This window comes from Podarcis gaigeae (assembly GCF_964106915.1).
Source record: "Podarcis gaigeae genome assembly, chromosome: 6".
Classification (NCBI taxonomy): Eukaryota; Metazoa; Chordata; class Lepidosauria; order Squamata; family Lacertidae; genus Podarcis; species Podarcis gaigeae.
The window spans coordinates 70222050-70241804 of record NC_139682.1 but is presented as its reverse complement, the minus strand read 5'-3'; the positions used below and the strand labels follow the sequence as shown (position 1 = coordinate 70241804).

At 42.1% G+C, this 19755-nt stretch overlaps 1 protein-coding gene and 1 long non-coding RNA gene across 2 annotated transcripts in view; one reads left to right on the top strand and one right to left on the bottom strand.

Moving 5' to 3' along the window:
- The first annotated feature begins 34 nt into the window (after positions 1–34).
- On the top strand, positions 35–17382 carry LOC310846665. Its single transcript, XR_014565430.1, has 4 exons — positions 35–143; positions 947–1058; positions 9324–14865; positions 15226–17382. It is a non-coding gene; the product is annotated as an uncharacterized lncRNA (long non-coding RNA).
- Positions 7351–19755, bottom strand: part of LOC310846550 (calcium-activated chloride channel regulator 1-like) — a 24854-nt gene continuing 12449 nt past the window's right edge. The window contains exons 8-14 of the mRNA XM_083743321.1: positions 19319–19496; positions 16922–17028; positions 13823–14053; positions 12395–12665; positions 11629–11793; positions 9307–9552; positions 7351–8587 (exon numbers count right to left, since the gene is read on the bottom strand). Coding sequence (XP_083599447.1) covers positions 8070–8587; positions 9307–9552; positions 11629–11793; positions 12395–12665; positions 13823–14053; positions 16922–17028; positions 19319–19496 — 1716 coding nt within the window. The 3' untranslated portion in view covers positions 7351–8069. The remainder of the gene's footprint in view (positions 8588–9306; positions 9553–11628; positions 11794–12394; positions 12666–13822; positions 14054–16921; positions 17029–19318; positions 19497–19755) is intronic.

The window sequence follows — 19755 nt, the reverse complement described above, 5'->3', positions numbered from 1 at the left end:
TTAAGCGCCGCCCCCAAGTCCGCCCCTTAAAAGCGAGGCTTCGCGAGGAGAAGGCGAAGGAGCGGTTGTTGCTCCCTAAGGGAGGAAGCGGCTTTTTTTGTCGCTGGCACGGGAGCGTCCATTTCGCTCGTTCTACGTTTCGGGTGAGTTGTGTCTGAAGGGGAAACGACAAGGAACTTATTTTCTTCTCAGTGTTAGAAACTGAAATATGAAATGGCGCCTCAAACAGGCGCCAGAACGGAATGTCTAGGCGCGCTTTTTTAATAGCAAGAATACAAAGCTGAATAAGATTTGAAATATTTGTGTATTTTGTTGGTGTTGCTGTATTTGAAATGAAAACTTAATAAAAAGCATTAAAAAAAAGACTACAAAGCTGAAAATGAACGAACTGCAGCTAAAATATTACTGTATGTTCATTTTCCACAGTGTCTAGTCCTTCCCCTGCCCACCCCGCTACTCACAGAGTAGCTGGAAGTAGGGAGACAGAAAAGGTCCCGCTTTCCTTCCACTCTGCAGACAAGCCCTGGGTTATCCCTACACCCCCTTTCCTTCATAAAAAATATCATTTTTGGCACCACATAATAAAGACCTATACAGCTGGTGGCAGTGTCCAGTTTGCAAACCTAAGACTTAAAGGTCCTTCAGTGATCCCAATTTATTTAGATTTTAAGCATCCCTGTGAGAGTCTGAGGTAGAGAACACTTTAACATGCACTACCTAAACCATCATAACTCACTGACTAGTATATTTCAGATTAAAAGCACACTATACATTAAAAGTACATCAAACAAGGCAACTAAAACCGAAACAAAATATTTTGGGTTGAAAAGCAAAAAGAAAGTTTTTCAGGTCCCCAATCCATCCTTATTTTACTTGGGAGGAAGCCCCATTGAACTTGGATGGAATTTATTTCTGAGTAACTGGCCATTTTAATCTGAAATCTTAGGTGCAGTACGGGGCCCAGAGCTCAGAAACGGCTCGTGAAACGCGACCAGAACAATTGGAGTTTTGAACGCTGTGTGTGTTTGAGTTGAATTAGAGGTGTGTGCTTTGAGAAGGTATGAGTTAATATTTAATTATCCCTTTTTTGTCCTTTCAGGCTATGACGCTTGGTGGTTTAAATGTTTGACAGTTTTCTTTAGTTCTTTTCAATGCCTGCACATAGTGCATGTGACATCACACACACTATGTGCAGGTATGTGCGTGTAACATCACACATCTGCATGGCAGCAGCGGGCACCCACAATCCTGAGGGTGAGATGGCACCCCTGAAATACAGTATATAAATGCAATAAAATAGATGGATAATTGCTGGAAGATTTCGCTGCACATTATTCAGCCATTTACCCATTATGATCCATTAAATAAAGCATGGCTTTAGAAGCTGATCTTAGGCTGCAATTCTAAATGAATTTACAAAGAAGTACTGTAAGCCTTACTCAACACAGGAACTTCTGATAAAGCATACATAGGATCACACCACACAGTATTTCTGTGTGCTTTGTGAGTCCACTAGATGTCAGTATAATAAAACCTATTTACTTAACACTTTTGTTGGGGTGGGGCAAGTTGCATTTACACAATGTTCCAGCACTATGTGTCAGTTTCACCTGAAATAAAGAGATTATCTGGATTGCAGTATCACAGTGGTCAAAACTTTTCCCCAAAGATAGTAGTGAACATCCAGGTTTTCTAGTTTGGTGATCTAAGTATGAGACATGATGTCAACAGATCCATTAAGTAAATTTGGTGCCCCCCACCTTGCCTTCTGCTCAATTTACTATGTCAGTGGTTTTCAACCAGTGTGCCGTGGCACCCTGGGGTGCCTTGAATGATAGTCAGGGGTGCTGCGGGCAACTCTGGCCTCTGTCCCTCTTTCCTTCCCTTCCTCCTCTGATGCCCTCTTGCATGTCTGCGTACCAAAGACTTGCACAGCTGTTTGTTGCAGCAGCCTTGGCTACAAGTTCTCCAGGCGAATGGTGCCTCTGGGGCTGACCAGGGGGTTCTTCCCAGGCCCCTTTGGGGCAGTGTGAGGAGGTACCTCTCTTTGGAGCGGGGGGGGGGGGGGCAGCTCAGAGACCAGTGGCTGCCCAGAGGATTCCCAAGGAGAAGGGAGAGGAGTTATACTTGGAAAGTCCTGCAGTGGCCTCTTGTGTTGGCGCCCAGTGCAGAGTTCCATTGCAAAAATCTGTCTCTGATGGAATGAAAGGCACTGCACTCACCTAGATGAGGAAAGTTGAACAAATAAAAGTTGGGCAAGGGGTATAGAACACCTCCCATCTGCACACTTACTTTGCTCTGGAAATGAGGGCCTCCCTTGGGACACACCAAGGGTTAAAGCATGTCTGCCACTGTATAGCAATCCAGTTTAGCAATATGTGAATGGAGACATGGCAGTTGTGGTATGTAGAGCCGTAAGAGCCATAAGCGTGGCCATAAGCACACACACACACAAAAACAACCCCCCTTTTTATACGTTATAATTCTAAAGGGTTTATGGCAGGAGTTGCTAACCTGTGGCCCTCCAGATGTCATTGGACTCCAACTCCTATTGACACTGCTATCTAGGCCTGATGGGAGTTGAAGTCCAACAACAGTTCTAGTTACAGGTAGGTAGCTGTGTTGGTCTGCCGTAGTCTAAACAAAATAAAAAAAATCCTTCCAATAGCACCTTAGAGACCAACTAAGTTTGTTATTGGTATGAGCTTTCGTGTGCAGGCACACTTCTTCAGATACACTGAAACAGAAGTCTAACAACAGGTTAGCCAACCCTGCTTAATAATAATAATAATAATAATAATAATAATAATAATAATAATAATTTATTATTATTTATACCCCACCCATCTGGCTGGGTTTCCCCAGCCACTCTGGGCGGCTCCCAACCAAATATTAAAAACACAATACACAATGGCTTTTTACTGTTTGTAATCTGCTCCTGTGGGCTGTGAATTTTTGCTGTTATTGATTTGATTTGTTCTCTGTTGCTTGATTTTGTTGGATTTTTATAGTTGAGCTTTAAACATTTTATTGTAAGATGCCCAGAGACCTCTGATCATAGGGTATCATAAATATTATTAACGACAATCTTGTTTTTCATTGAGAAACCTCCATGTTATGTACATAGGCAGTCTTTCATTTAAACACTGACCAGATGCAGAAGAGTTTCACTTCAGCAGGGTTGATGCAACCTGTGTCTTCAGACCATCATTTGGTTATGATTATTTAGATGTCACAGTGTCCAAATATAATTTTCTAGGATTCCACTACATTCCAGTTAAGGATATTTGGTTCAGTTCAGTGCCTTTATATGAAAATGAACATGGTCAGACTGGGGAGAGAATAACAACTGTTGAAGACAAACAAAATTATATCTGAGTAAATATGAATAGGATTGTACTATAGAATAGGTATCATTTTTTCCAGATCTGAACATTGCATCAATTGTAGGTGTGTGAGCTTAGATACATTTACAATTGATGCAATGTTCAGATCTGGAAAAAATGATACCTATTCTATAGTACAATCCTATTCATATTTACTCAGATATAATTTTGTTTGTCTTCAACAGTTGTTATTCTCTCCCTGGGCATCAGTGAACTAAAATTGACAGGAATGGGTGAATTCAGTTCGGATGACCATCATATCTACTACTGTGGGCAAGAAACCCGCAAAAGAAATGGAGTGGCCCTCATAGTCAACAAAAGAGTGGCGAAAGCTGTACTGGGATGCAATCTCAAAAATGATAGAATGATCTCGATATGAATCCAAGGCAGACCTTTTAACATCACAGTAATCCAAGTTTATGCACCAACTACTGGTGCTGAAGAAACTGAAATTGACCAATTCTATGAAGACTTACAACACCTTATAGAAGTGCCACCAAAGAAGGATGTTCTTCTCATTATAGGGGATTGGAGTGCTAAAGTAGGGAATCAAGAGATAAAAGGAACAACTGGCAAGTTTGGCCTTGGAGATCAAAACGAAGCAGGGCAAAGGCTAATAGAGTTCTGTCAAGAGAACAAGCTGGTCATCACAAACACTCTTTTCCAACAACACAAGAGATGACTCTACACATGGACATCAGCAGATGGGCAGCATCGAAATCAGATTGATTATATTCTCTGCAGCCAAAGATGGAGAAGCTCTATACAGTCAGCAAAAACAAGACCTGGAGCTGACTGTGGCTCAGATCATCAGCTTCTTATAGCTGAAGTAAGTGGGAAAAACCACTGGGCCGGTAAGATACAATCTAAGTCAAATCCCTTATGAATACACAGTGGAAGTGAGGAACAGGTTTAAGGATTTAGATTTGGTGGACAGAGTGCCTGAAGAACTATGGATGGAGGCTCGCAACATTATACAGGAGGCAGCAACAAATACCATCCCAATGAAAAGGAAATGCAAGAAAGCAAAGTGGCTGTCCAATGAGGCCTTACAAATAGCGGGGGAGAGAAGGCAAGCAAAATGTGAGGGAGATAGAGAAAGATACAGGAAATTGAATGCAGATTTCAAAAAAATAGCAAGGAGAGACAAGAAGGCCTTCTTAAATGAGCAATGCAAAGAAATAGAGGAAAACAATAGAATGGGAAGAACCAGAGATCTGATCAAGAAAATTGGAGATCTGAAAGGAACATTTCGTTCAAAGATTACCGTAATAAAGGACAAAAGTGGTAAGGACCTAACAGAAGCAGAAGACATCAAGAAGAGATGGCAAGAATACACAGAGGAATTATACCAGAAAGATATGGATGGCTCGTACACCCCAGGTAGTGTGGTTGCTGACCTTGAGCCAGACATCCTGGAGAGTGAAGTCAAATGGGCCTTAGAAAGCACTGCAAATAACAAGGCCAGTGGAAGTGATGGTATCCCAGCTGAACTATTTAAAATTTTAAAAGATGATGCGGTTAAGGTGCTACACCCAATATGCCAGCAAGTTTGGAAAACTCAGCAGTGACCAGAGGATTGGAGAAGATCAGTCTACATCCCAATCCCAAAGAAGGGCAGTGCTAAAGAATGCTCCAACTATCGCACAATTGCACTCATTTCACACGCTAGCAAGGTTATGCTTAAAATTCTACAAGGAAGGCTCAAGCAGTATGTGGACCGAGAACTCCCAGAAGTGCAAGCTGGATTTAGAAAAGGCAGAGGAACCAGAGACCAAATTGCAAACATGCGCTGGATTATGGAGAAAGCTAGAGAGTTCCAGATATACATCTACTTCTGCTTCATTGACTATGCAAAAGCCTTTGACGACCACAGCAAACTATGGCAAGTTCTTAAATAAATGGGAGTGCCTGATCACCTCATCTGTCTCCTGAGAAATCTCTATGTGGGACAAGAAGCTACAGTTAGAACTGGATATGGAACAACTGATTGGTTCAAAATTGGGAAAGGAGTACGACAAGGCTGTATTTTGTCTCCCTGCATATTTAACTTATATGCAGAATTCATCATGCGAAAGGCTGGGCTGGATGAATCCCTAGCCAGAATTAAAATAGCCGGTAGAAATATCAACAACCTCAGATATGCAGATGACACAACCTTGATGGCAGAAAGTGAGGAGGAATTAAAGAACCTTTTATTGAGGGTGAAAGAGGAGAGTGCAAAATATGGTCTGAAGCTCAACATCAAAAAAACGAAGATCATGGCCACTGGGCTCATCACCTCCTGGCAAATAGAAGAGGAAGAAATGGAGGCATTGAGAGATTTTACTTTCTTGGGCTCTATGATCACTGCAGATGGTGACAGCAGCCACGAAATTAAGAGACGCCTGCTCCTTGGGAGAAAGGCGATGGCAAACCTAGACAGCATCTTAAAAAGGCGAGACATCACCTTACCAACAAAGGTCCGTATAGTAAAAGCTATGGTTTTCCCAGTAGTGATGTATGGAAGTGAGAGCTGGACCTTAAAGAAGGCTGATCGCCGAAGAATTGATGCTTTTGAATTATGGTGCTGGAGGAGACTCTTGAGAGTCCCATAGACTGCAAGAAGATCAAACGTATCCATTCTTAAAGAAATCGGCCCTGAGTGCTCACTGGAAGGACAGATCGTGAAGCTGAGGCTCCAATACTTTGGCCACCTCATGAGAAGAGAAGACTCCCTGGAAAAGACCCTGATGCTGGGAAAGATGGAGGGCACAAGGAGAAGGGGACGACAGAGGACGAGATGGTTGGATAGTGTCTTCGAAGCTACCAGCTTCGAGTTTGACTAAACTGCGGGAGGCAGTGGAAGACAGGAGTGCCTGGCGTGCTCTGGTCCATGGGGTCACGAAGAGTCGGACACGACTAAACAACAACAGCAAGAGCTTAGATAAGGTGATACTGAAGCTTTAGAGGAGAACGCTACAATTCTAAAATCCTTAACTGGCAGTTTTGGTAACCAGGTGGTTGATTTCTTTTTTGAAACTTAACAGGGAGAGAGGGCAGACCACCAATAAGATCCGGCCCTGGTGGAGTTCTTCATGTCAGCCGTGTAGCATGAGCCCCTCCGTTAGCACCTCTTCAAATCAACCTACCCAGTTGAAGTTAAGCTATTATTTCTCATGTCTTTCGGCTACTGGACTTGTGTATGTGAGATGGCTGCTTAGTAATAATAATAATAATAATTTTTTATTTATACCCCGCCCTCCCCAGCCAAGGCCGGGCTCAGAGCGGCTTACAAGCAATAATAAAAACAAGATGAATGATTACAACTTAAAAACAAAAATAAAATACAACATTAAAATAATGGAACATTAAAATATTAAAATGTAGCCTCATCGCAGGAGGAGAAGGAAAAGAAAGGGAAAAAAAGAGAGAGAGGGAGGGAGGGAATCAAATTGGCTCCAAGCCAAAGGCCAGGCGGAACAACTCTGTCTTACAGGCCCTGCAGAAAGAAATCAGATCCTGCAGGGCCCTGGTCTCATGAGGCAGAGCGTTCCATCAGGCTGGAGCCAGAGTTGAAAAGGCCCTGGCTCTGGTTGAAGCCAATCTAACTTCCTTAGGGCCTGGGACCACTAGGGTGTTGTTATTTATGGACCTTGAGTCTCTCCGTGGGGCATACCAGGAGAGGCGGTCCCGTAGGTACGAGGGTCCTAGGCCGTGAAGGGCTTTAAAGGTCAAAAGCAGCACCTTAAATCTGACCCTGTACTCCACCGGGAGCCAGTGCAGCTTGAAAAGCACTGGGTGAATATGCTCCCATGGCAGAGACCCCGTGAGGAGCCTCGCTGCAGCATTCTGTACCCGCTGGAGTTTGGGACATGACATGGGAGAGGGGGAGTCCGTAGCACGGTATCCTAATCATGGGGACGGTGGACCACTTTTCTTTTCTTTCCTTTAATCAGAAAACATAAATAAAATTGTTCCAGTCTTCTCCATGGAATCTTCTTCTTTAATAATTTTTCACCATTCTCCCCATATCAGTTTGTGCACTGCTGTCAAAAAGTAAGAAGGCAATACAACTTTTATAGTGCATTTTTATAGGTGAATCAGGGATTCTAATCTATTTTAAGCTGTAATCACTAACCTGGGAGTAAGTCTTATTGAACACAGATGTGTTTATTTTCATCTATGAAATGTTACAGGATATGGACATACAATAATAATATAATTTAGCTTTCATTGTTTACAATAGATAATATTAATCTATTATTCAAGCTGTGTATGTATACATTACCATTTAGAATTTTTGGAAACCGTGAAATAGACCATAATCAGATACAGAAGGAGTTCCATTTAAAATCATGTAACTAATTATATAATTGCACAATGGAGAAAAAGGAATATACTCTCTTTTTCCATTGTATAATTTAGGATATCTGACTTCTAAAAGTTAATATATAATTATTACATTTCAGTCTCAGAAGTTCTAGGGCTTCGGTATCTTCACTTAAATAAAGCATACTGTTAGACTTGCAAATGCACAAATAATAACTGCAGAAGTACATACTATTATCACAAGTGTTAGGAATAGAATTACACATTAGAAGAAGTGGTATAAATGTTTGGACTAGGAGTAGCTCCAAGTAATGGAGAAACAATTATAACTGCCCTTGCTGTATTAGATGCTTCTCCAACATTGTTGTTGTATTACATTCCAGTCTGGGGACTTCTGTTTCTTCGCTTATGTACAACGCAGATGGTTATACTTACAATAACACAAATAATGATCACAGAAGCACATACAATGATCACAATTTTGGTTGTGTCATTTATCACACTGTTCTCAGGATCATTAGCACCAGTGGGTTTCACATTAGAGGAAGTTGTGTGAGCGGTGGAAGTGTTGTTTGGACTAATGGTAGTACTTAGCAATGTGGAAGTGCCAGTTGAAGAAGTGGGAGTAGCCGGCAATGTGGAAAAAACCACAACTGCTCTTGCTGCATTAGATGGTTTTCCAGTGTTGTTGCTGCCATCAATGGCACGAATGGCAAAGTAGATGGAGGAGCCATTTTCTTTTGTTAAGTTTTCTGACTTGTACTGAAAAGATTGTTTGACCCCAGCGACTTCCACTGTCAGTCCAGTAGTGTTCACAGAAGCGGCACTATCAAAACTTGCATCTCTTAATTCCAAGGGATTTTCACTCATTTTTATTTCATATCGTTCAGCTGCAAAATAAAGGACCCACAACAGGCATGCGTTAGATGTACATCTTCAAACATGGATCAAGGAAACAGTGACAAGCCTATCAGTGCATAACTTCCTATCCTCCAGGAACCCTAAGCATATTGCATACCAGCCATTGCATCGTTGTGTGTTGCAGAAGACTTTGGAAAATATTCCAGGGCACACACTGGTTCACATGACCACCATGTCAAAGTTGTTAAGATCGGCTGTTGTTCCATGCTAATTTAAAAGCATGGTATTTGTCAGGGGTGTCCAGAACCATTTTTGGTCCAGGGGGACATTTAGAAATCTAAGCACTGTTACAGGCATCGAAAACAACTCATTCCACAGAAGAAAAACTAATGTGGCTCTACCTGCCTGCTCCCACAACACAGGAAAAACAGCTACACCTCCAAACAAATAAAGCATATTCTATACCTAGGAATCCTTTTGGACTAAAACAAAGCAATGTCTGTGTTCAAACCATACAGTCAAATACTTGACTTGGCCCAAAAAATCTTGGGAACAGTAGTTTGTTAAGGATGCTGGAATTGTAGCCTTGGGAGGGGAGAACTGAAGTCTTCCCAGAGCAACAGTGTCATGCTATTCTAGCATATTAAAGGGAGATTAATTCTGGTATAAACCCCTGCTTTGCTATATTTAAATATATATCTAAGCAAGGGAGTCATACTCGTTGATTAAAACAGGATTCCACACTTACCTTGTCCTACATCATAGTCATTCCCAGGAGCTGTCCACGACAAAAGGAATTCATCATCATCGGCAGCTAGCTCCACCTCAAGGTCAGTGATTTGACAGGGTGGAAAGACATCTTTGGTGTTTGGATTATTAGGAACTCCTGATACCACAAAAGAACCACCAGATGCAACTCTGCTGAAACTTCCTAGGTTTGCTTGGATTTCATCCTCAGTAGCTTCAGGTCTTGGTGAGTTCATTTTTATTTCACCTTCCAAAGAAAGAAAGAAAAATTGTGTCATAAGATGTAACTAGAATCTCTGCAAACGTTCTCAGTATTCTGAAAGTCTGTGATTTTTTTCCCCTGTGTGCAAACACAAAACGAAGACAAGGCATGTATAAGAGGTGATAGGATAGCCATCTTCAAATATCTGAAGGGCTATCTCATGGAAGATAGAGCAAGCTTGTTTTCTGCTGCTCCAGAAGGTAGGGCCCAAAACAATGGATTCAAACTACAAGAAAGGAGATTCCAACTGAACATCAGGAAGAACATCCTGGTGGTGAGAGCTGTTCAACATTGGAATGGAACACCTCAGAATGTGGTAGACTCTATGCTCATCCACACTTCTGTTTGATCCAAGGTTCATTCTGTTTGTCCAGTGCCTTCTCGGCACAAGTCCAAGAGGATTTTATTTTGTCCAGCCATGTTCCCTGTGAAAAAACATGGTTTACTGCTGAATTGAAATAAACATCAATTTTCTGCAGATTGGGACAAACTGAAGAAATACCAGGATGAACCCTCTCTGCATTAGAGGTTTTTAATGGTGGATGGCCATTTGTCAGAGATTCTTTGGCTATGATTCCTGGATGACCTTTCAGGTCCCTTCCAACTCTACAATTTTATGATTTGTTATTAATCTGCAGTAGATACCTATTTTTCGCTATATAGCCAGCCTTAGCTTCTCTTGTCCCCTCATTTAGTTTACAGTATTTCTATGCAGAGGATACCCAGCTCTATACTACCAGTCACAATTTCAGTTCTTGACAAGCTTAACAGGTATCTCTTCATGGCTGTCAATAAATCACTAAAATACAGTATGCAGAAAACTATAGTACTTGTGTTTCTTCTAAAACATTATCACTATCCCAACTTGATGCTCTGTAATTCAGTCTACTGAGCAATTCTGCTGTAGTTCCCTCAAATCTGTACTCTTATTAACTTGCCAGTCTTTCTCCACAACAGTTTTATGTTCCACCAACTCTTAACTGCCAGTTTTGCAAAACTGCTTCTTATTTCTAAAATTTTGACAATATTCTTCTACTTGGTTTTCCTACTTCTTTTCAATTTTTTGCATGTCTTAAACTCTTCTGTGACAGTTGGGGTATGTGTGGGGTTTTTTGTGTGAGTGTAGATGCATTGTAGGTATTTTCCAGAAGAAGGATGCCATAATAATATTTTAAAGCCTAAAAACTTAGGGAATTTTTCCATTGAATCCCAACATATTCAGCGAGGAGTGGCCCAGCTTGCTTCACCACCTGAGGGGCATTCTGCAAGTTCATCTTTTCTGCCCCAGGGTGGGGAAGATGAGTGGCAACATTGTGTGCAAGAACGCCCCCTTCTTGCCAAACTCTGAGAATCAGGATGTTCTACTAACGCGGCCACTGCAGGAGCAGGGAAGATGAGCAACAATGCCACTTGCCAGAATACTTCCCTCTTGCTGGCAGTGGGACATTCCAGTGGTGACAGAAGCAGTGGCATGGGTGGGGCACTGCCTCTTGTGTTTCTACTACCTGTGGCAGGTGCTTCACCCTGCCTCATTGTTGAGCTGGCTCTGCATTCAATCAACAAGTAGAATAGACTGTGTCAGAGTTGTAAAAGGTAATGGACCCCTGGACGGTTAGGTCCCATCAAAGGCGACTATGGGGTGTGGTGCTCATCTCGCTTCAGGCTGAGGGAGCCAGTGTTTGCCCACAGACAGCTTTCCGGGTCATGTGGCCAGCATGACTAAACCGCTTCTGGTGCAATGGAACACCGTGACGAAAACCAGAGTGCACGGAAACTCCATTTACCTTCCCACCACAGCGGTACCTATTTATCTACTTGCACTGGTATGCTTTCAAACTGCTAGGTTGGCAGAAGCTGGGACAGGGCAACGAGAGCTCACCACTGTTGCGCTGGTGTCAGAGATGTGTACTCAATATCTGTATGAAATCTAAAATCTGCATAAGGTTGACAGTGGGGAGGGGAATGGCAGGGAAACGTTTTCATTTCTCTCGAGATACCCATACTTTGAGAACTCTAGAGATACATATTACTAGTAAATGCTTTTTCATAATGAATCCTTACCATTTTCCACAAAACCTGGTATATAGAATGCTTGACTCTGTCTACGGACCAATCTGACAGTCTTGTCTTTCCCTTGGACACGCACTTTTAAGTTGTATCTACCATTCTGTGTGAATGATGTGAAATACCTTGAGTAAATTCCATCATACTTGAGTATATCAGCACCTGAGAACATAAATATTAATACTTAACATCCAAAGCAAACCTCTCACTTGTGGTCATTATAAACCCTACATACCACATGCAAGAAATGTTTATTTCATAGTAACTGCTCCTGGTTTCATGAAATAGAAAATGCCCGACTTAATGTGATAGTATGGAATCATAAGGGACTGGTTAATAATATCTGTACAACACAAGCCAGCACAACTCATGACCTACCAAACCAAACATAATACAATAACATTTATTAGAACTTGCTGCATACTTCATTTTCTGCAGTCACAGTCAGCAAAATCAGGAGATTTATCAAGCTTGTGGTGGGTGCCACTAAGAGTCCCACCTTTCCCCATATGAACCTGTCCACACCCTGGAATCATCACCTGAAGCCTTTCTCTGTGTGCTGTCTCTGAGGGCTGGGTATGAGAGAGCAGGCCTTCTTTGCAGTAGGCTCCAAATGGGGATATTGGCTCAATGCATCTGAGGGAGCACACCTGCCTGGTTTTGAAAATATCTTTGTAAGAGGCCTTGAAGGCCACTTTGTCAAATTAGACAAGACGATGTCAATGAAAAAAATAACAAAATGCATACTGCAATAAATACTTACCTGAACCATTGTCATAAAGCTCAAGCTCTTCAGTTTTTCCTTTCTCATCTTCAACTACGGCTGTGACATTTGCACCAATAACAGGTAAGAAACCTTGACTGATTTCTGCATATACGACCATTGGATTAGGATATTTATTGGTATCTTGATTCATATAGGGCTTCACAAGAACTGGAGGCACAGATACAGATGCTGGTCGACTGGTTACCGTTATTGATATGATTTGCTCTTTTGAATGTGTATTCTGAAATGAATACTCCCAGTCTCCCACCTGCAGATCAAGTGTTGAAATACAGAAGAATATTCCATATCCATTATCTAAGTAATTTGGAGAAAAACATTTGCTTTTCCTTTGGTTGTTATGTTTTCATAAAGAAGGTATCTCTTTTATGAAAAATGTACCAAGGAAAATGAGTACTGGCAACAATGTCATCCTGTGCACAGGATGAACTAGGAAATGAAAATGTGTGTGGGGAGAACAATATTGAGACAATTCAAACCAGGATTTTGGCAGACACCCATTGGCAATATGGATTTTATGGTAAAGGGTTTTTGTTCTCCAGAACATGTGACTATAAAAACAGTTTCTGCTCAATACCAAGGCAGAAAAGGCAGTATGGGATAGAGAAGCCAATGGTGGAAAAGACCAAGTGGACCTGAGAAGACCAATTCCAAGAAGGCCAATTGGAAGAAACCAACTGGGAATGGATTACAATGCAGAGAAGACTTAAACAGCAGAAATCCAAAGAGGCAACATATGTCAGCAAGCCTCACCCTTTTCCTGTTTGTTACAGGATCTCTACATGAGGACCTTGGTATGCATGTGCGTGAGTATACTCCATCTGCTGTGTGTTTGAATTTAGCACTCTAAAAATAAACCCTTGGGGGGTAGAAGAGGAAGTGGGCCTTGAGGTTTTATTTAGAAAAAAATACACCTTAGCTACCAAAACATCGGCAAATGATATTCTAGGTATCTCATGTGGGCAGGAGCAGGGAAGTGTCCTCAGTTCCCAAATGAGCATTAGGATCAGGGAGCCAAGAAGAAATCTTGTGCAACTTCCCAGTGAGATTCAGTTTCAGCAAAGCTGGCACAGATTCGAGTGGCAGCTGTGAAGGGGCCTTAACACACTTCATGAACCATTTTAGAGCTTTGGACTTTGCAGACACAACCCTCATAATCATATTTTGTGGGTGGGGAAAATGCTAATTTGGAATATTGAAGGTCTTTAAGACCATTACAAAATGCTACATAGAAGATGGTTCTTCCACACTTGCATAATCTATCATGCTACTTTACCTGTAATGGCACAACCCTTTAATAGCACAGCTGTAGTTCCATAAAGCTCTACAAGACATTTCCATATTTTCTATGTGGAAAAGGCACACTAGTAATTGCAAGGTTAGATGCACAGAGAGCTGGGATTTTACCTCTGCAGTTCCACTAATATTGAGTCGAGCTGTTCGGACATTTGTATTATCAATGACAAAGTTGTTGTGGCTGTACTTCTTTCCTTTGGGATCTATCAGCAGAATTCCTGGTGGATATATGCTTGTGTTCCATGTAACGACGAAGAAAGTGTCATTTCCCACTGTTTTATCAATTGTTACAATACCATCAAACCACCTTCCAGAACCAACACTATGACTTTTACTTTCAAGCTGTTGGTATTAAAACAAACAAATAAAACATTAAGCATTATGGTTAAAGGTAAAAAGGTAAAGGAGTCCTTGATGATTATGTCCATTCAGAGGCAACTACGAGGTGCGACACTCATCTCGCTTTTCAGACCAAGGAATAATAATAAAAAGAATTAATAATTAATAATAATAATCTATTCTTTCTACCCCGCTCATCTGGCCGGGTTTCCCCAGCCACTCTGGGCGGCTTCCAACAAGAGATTAAAAATACATTAAAACATCAGTCATTAAAAACTTCCCTAACCAGGGCTGCCTTCAGATGTCTTCTAAATGTCAGATAGTTGTTTATTTCTTTGACATCTGATGGGAGGGCATTCCACAGGGCAGGCGCCACTACTGAGAAGGCCCTCTGCCTGGTTCCCTGTAACTTACCGGTAGCTTTTCGGAACCAAGGCCCTCAGCGCTGGACCTCAGTGTCCAGACAGACTGATGTGGGTGAAGACACTCCTTCAGGGAGCTGGCATTTGTCCACAGACAGCTTTCCCAGTCATGTGGCCAGCATAACTAAACTGCTTTTGGTGCAATAGAACACCATGGTGAATGCCGGAGTGCACAGAAATGCCATTTACCTTCCTGCCGCAGTGGTACCTATTTACTTGCACTGGTATGCTTTTTAACTGCTAGGTTGGCAGAAGCTGGGACAGAGCAACGGGAGCTTACCCTGTTACTTGGATTTGAACTGCTGACCTTCTGATCGGCAAGCCCAAGAGGCACATTGGTTACCTTTAAGCGCCACCCGGGGTTACCTTTAAGCATTATAATATAGCAGGAAAGTAAAGGTAAAGGGACCCCTACCATTAGGTTCAGTCGTGGCCAACTATGGGGTTGCGACGCTCATCTCACTTTACTGGCTGAGGGAGCCGGTGTACAGCTTCAGGATCATGTGGCCAGCATAACTAAGCCACTTCTGGCGAACCAGAGCAGCGCACGGAAACGCTGTTTACCTTCCCCCTGGAGCAGTACCTATTTATCGACTTGCACTTTGACGTGCTTTCGAACGGCTACATTGGCAGGAGCAGGGACCCAGCAACGGGAGCTCATCCCGTCGCAGGGATTCGAACCGCCGACCTTCTGATCGGCAAGTCCTAGGCTCTGTGGTTTAACCCACGGTGCCACCCGCGTCCCTCTAGCAGGAAAATAGTATGAACTTAATTTGCCATCCAATCTTTGAAACTGGCACTTTGTCCTTTACCTTCAAGCTGGTGTGTATTAGGTATGCTGATATACCTGGCAAGTTTTATAAACTGAATACATACAGTTAATTTTAAATAGGGTGGGCTGCTCGCAGCCCCCAAGCCTCAGCCTCTGATTGGCTGAGCGAGCACTGCCCACCCTTACCTAAGGGTCCAGCGCAGCTAGAGCTGGGCAGTGCCAGCTATCCCATCCCCCAGCCGCACCAGAAGATGGCAGCCCCCTGTACCCACCATGCAGCAATAGCTGCCCACCTGGACTCCCAGGTAAGCAGATGTTTTATTTCAAAAACTGTAAAGAAGTCAGGGTCAGTGCATTGCCTAGAAGATGAATTCATAGTGGATAGTCGTGCTGAACAAAAAGTACATAATAAAGAGGCATTTATAAAAATGCTGGTACAGCCACAAGGAGATGTTCATCTTGTTTTGTGCAACAGGGATAAAACTGATATCCCGCAGTGTTTCATTGTTAAGAACATGGAGGAACCGTAGATAAGCAGCTACAGCTAAACAGGTAGGAACCACTGCAACTCCAGCTCAACAACCTTCCCCATAAATAAGCTATGGCATGCTTAAGCTACTCCATGCAGATACCATAATTGTTTTTTCTCCACTAAATATATTTATTGCAGTTGCTGATGGATTTTTATTGGTTGTTTGCTGCCTTGGAAGTTTTAAACTGTTAGATACAAAAATCCAGTGCAAAAGCAACAATGGCCCTGTGCTCTTCGGATGAAAGGTAGTATATAAATTTCAATAATAGCATTTCGATGGTGTCTTTGAATTCAACATGAAGCTATGTTATAAGCAGGATACCTGAAAACAGTAATGGGTAAAAAAAAAACCTAGGACAAATCCGATCAGTGATCAGAAACAAGAGGTTGAAACTGGAAAACACAAATCTAATTACATAGACCAGGAGTAGGGAAAGTTTGCTCCCAGATGTTGAAGAATTACACTTCCCATCTGCCCTGGCAAGCATGGCTTAAGGCATGGTGGGAGTTGTATTTCAATAGCATCTGGAGGACCAAAGGTTCCCTACACCTGCCACAGAGGAAGAGAAGTAAGCTAAGAATTCACCAGAACAGGAGATAGCTTTGTCTCCAGGCATGGACCTGGCAAGCAAAACAGTTGTAGAAGCATCTCCAGGGGAGTTTGCACTCCATACTCAGGCTTGAGGATGGCCTGGCTAGGGTATTACTAATTTGTGGGCTCCTACTGGTTGGGGGTATGGCCAAATTTGCCCCAACTTGCATATGGGTTTGAATTAGGGATTGCCTACCTTCACCCCCTGGGGAAGCAGGGTCAGTGGCCTCCCTACTCGCCCTCTAGGTGTAGCCTACAGAAAGGGGGCTAGGAGACTCAACTGTGCCCTATTTCACAGAGGTGGGAGAATGGTTGCTCTTTGTACCGGAGCTGTACATTTTGAAATGTTTCAGTTCTGCCAAAATCTGCCTCTGCAATTAGCCTTTCTCTGTAAATTCTACCTGGGTTTCTCTGTGCAATAAGAGCAAATCACAGGTTGTGGAGTTGATTTTACACTGTTGTTTTCAATTTTTGTACAGTGCCTAGTAATTTTAAGATAATAAGAATCATTACGGTAGGCTACTGCTTGCACCCAAATCTTTGTAATCCAGACCTGAATCGATTGTTGACTGATATTTCCACTTCCTGAAGAAATTCCACTGAAAGCATCTATGAGGCCATTGGAATCCAAACTGTCCGTGGCAGAAAATTTCAAACCTCCTGAAATACAATTGAAATCATAATTAGAGTAATCTATCTGATGGAATAAAATGTATTACACTACTGTGCTGTGTCTTGTAGTAGCATATCCAGTATGGTTGCATAAACACTGTTCTGAATGGTAGCTGCAGCTTTTTAATGTTAGGAACTGATAAGAATGGTGACAGGACTTCCAGGGCCCAGGGTGCTCCCCTACCTCTCCAGAATCCCAGGTGGCAGGAGTGGTCAGCATTCCTTATGCTGATTGCTTAGCAACAGTGAATAAGCATCCTTAGCAACAGAAGCTTCCCTGTATTGGCCTAATATTTGCCTCTATGTTTTGCTTTCTAACTTTATAGATTTCCAATTGACTTATTTTTTAAAAAAAATGAAAGCCAGGAGTTCAGGCACCCTTCTGACTTGTGCATGTATGCACCCCATGTTGGTGTCCCTGGGAACTGTACACACCCAACAGCCCATTGCAGCACATATCTACAGATGGAACAGGGTCTATGATTTTTGTAAGAACATAATTAGTTTCTCCTATACTGTGGTATGTATGAAAAAGAATCAGAAACCACTTTTTTCTCAGTTCCTCTAAATCAGATATTCACAACTGGCTAGCTGTTGAAAGATTACAGTGAACCATAACATTTGCAATCATAGGTATGGATTATGATGAGTATCAGCTAAACACACACACATACCTAAAAGGGAGGCCAGGAGCACGGTGTTTAAATCATTGGGAGCAGAGGCCCATAGCTACAAATTTACATAAATTTGCAAATGCTGATTTATATGTATAGAACCAAATTTAGATTTCAGATGTCACAAAAGCAAGTCAACCAATTCAAATAATCTCATTCAGATTCTTAAATTACTTTGCACCCAACCCCAGATCACTCCAAACCAGTTTGTTTTCAATTAATTCTCCCTCAGTTAATTTTCAAACAGATCCTGCTCCAAATCAGTGCGGTTCTCATTCATTGCCCTGCACATCATTATCTAAATAAAGTCATAGAATCATAGAATCATAGAGTTGGAAGAGACCACAAGGGCCATCGAGTCCAACCCCCTGCCAAGCAGGAAACATCATCAGAGCACTCCTGACATATGGTTGTCAAGCCTCTGCTTAAAGACCTCCAAAGAAGGAGACTCCACCACACTCCTTGGCAGCAAATTCCAGCTCTTACTGTCAGGAAGTTCTTCCTAATGTTTAGGTGGAATCTTTTTTCTTGTAGTTTGGAACCATTACTCTGTGTCTGCTTCTCTGGAGCAGCAGAAAACAACCTTTCTCCCTCCTCTATGTGACATCCTTTTATATATTTGAACATGGCTATCATATCACCCCTTAACCTCCTCTTCTCCAGGCTAAACATGCCCAGCTCCCTTAGCCGTTCCTCATAAGGCATCATTTCCAGGCCTTTGACCATTTTGGTTGCCCTCCTCTGGACACGTTCCAGTTTGTCAGTGTCCTTCTTGAACTGTGGTGCCCAGAACTGGACACAGTACAGAATACAGTGGCACTATTACTTCCCTTGATCTAGATGCAATACTCCTATTGATGCAGCCCAGAATTGCATTGGCTTTTTTAGCTGCCGCGTCACACTGGTGGCTCATGTCAAGTTTGTGGTCAACCAAGACTCCTAGATCCTTTTCACATGTACTGCTCTCAAGCCAGGTGTCACCCATCTTGTATTTGTGCCTCTCATATTTTTTGCCCAAGTGCAATACTTTACATTTCTCCCTGTTAAAATTCATCTTGTTTGTTTTGGCCCAGTTCTCTAATCTGTCAAGGTCGTTTTGAAGTGTGATCCTGTCCTCTGGGGTGTTAGCCACCCCTCCCAGTTTGGTGTCATCTGCAAATTTGATCAGGATGCCCTTGAGTCCATCATCCAAGTCGTTGATAAAGATGTTGAATAAGACCGGGCCCAAGACAGAACCCTGTGGCTGCCCACTAGTCACTCTTCTCCAGGATGAAGAGGAACCATTGATGAGCACCCTTTGGGTTCGGTCAGTCAGCCAGTTACAAATCCACTGAGTGGTAGCATAGTCAATCTTAAAGTCATCTTAAATAAATTCATTTCTGCAAATTAATAACCTATACCAACATCAGTCTCCTAATTCAATGTCCTTTAAATTCATCCCTCAACTAACACACATATTACTTGGCTTCCTGAGTAAATTGTATGTAAATTATAAGGTTTTTTTCCTGCTGGATTGACCTTGTGATAAACTCATTTTTGGAGACACCAACTGACACCAAGTAGCGCCAAAGAGTTAATGTAAGGCATTCTGCTTAATCATTTACCTGTCATATCTGCCAACATTTCTAGTTCTTTTGCAGCGCTTGGTCCCAAAGCAATTGTGTGAATTATGGACCCACTATTTTGAACTTCAGTAAAGCAGGAGCTTATACCGCCATCTTCTCCATCTGTCAAGAGCACGATTTCACAGCCTTTGGTATCTGGATACTTTTTTAAAATCACCTGTATGAAAAAGATGATTTAAAATTTTAGCAGCAACTAGTAATGTAGAAACAATAGGACACTTTGTTCTTAAGGTATAAGAGAAACTTGCTGCAAAGCTCTACAAGTATGTTGTGTTGCATTGTTGTTGAGTGACAAAAATTTTGACTAATTTTCTACTTGTGAGACTGGTGAGATGGGTGCGATATTTTTTTCCTGTTGAAGTAGCATTTTCCCTAGGTGCTCTTCCACCATGACTGCCATAGCATTCCCTGGAAAC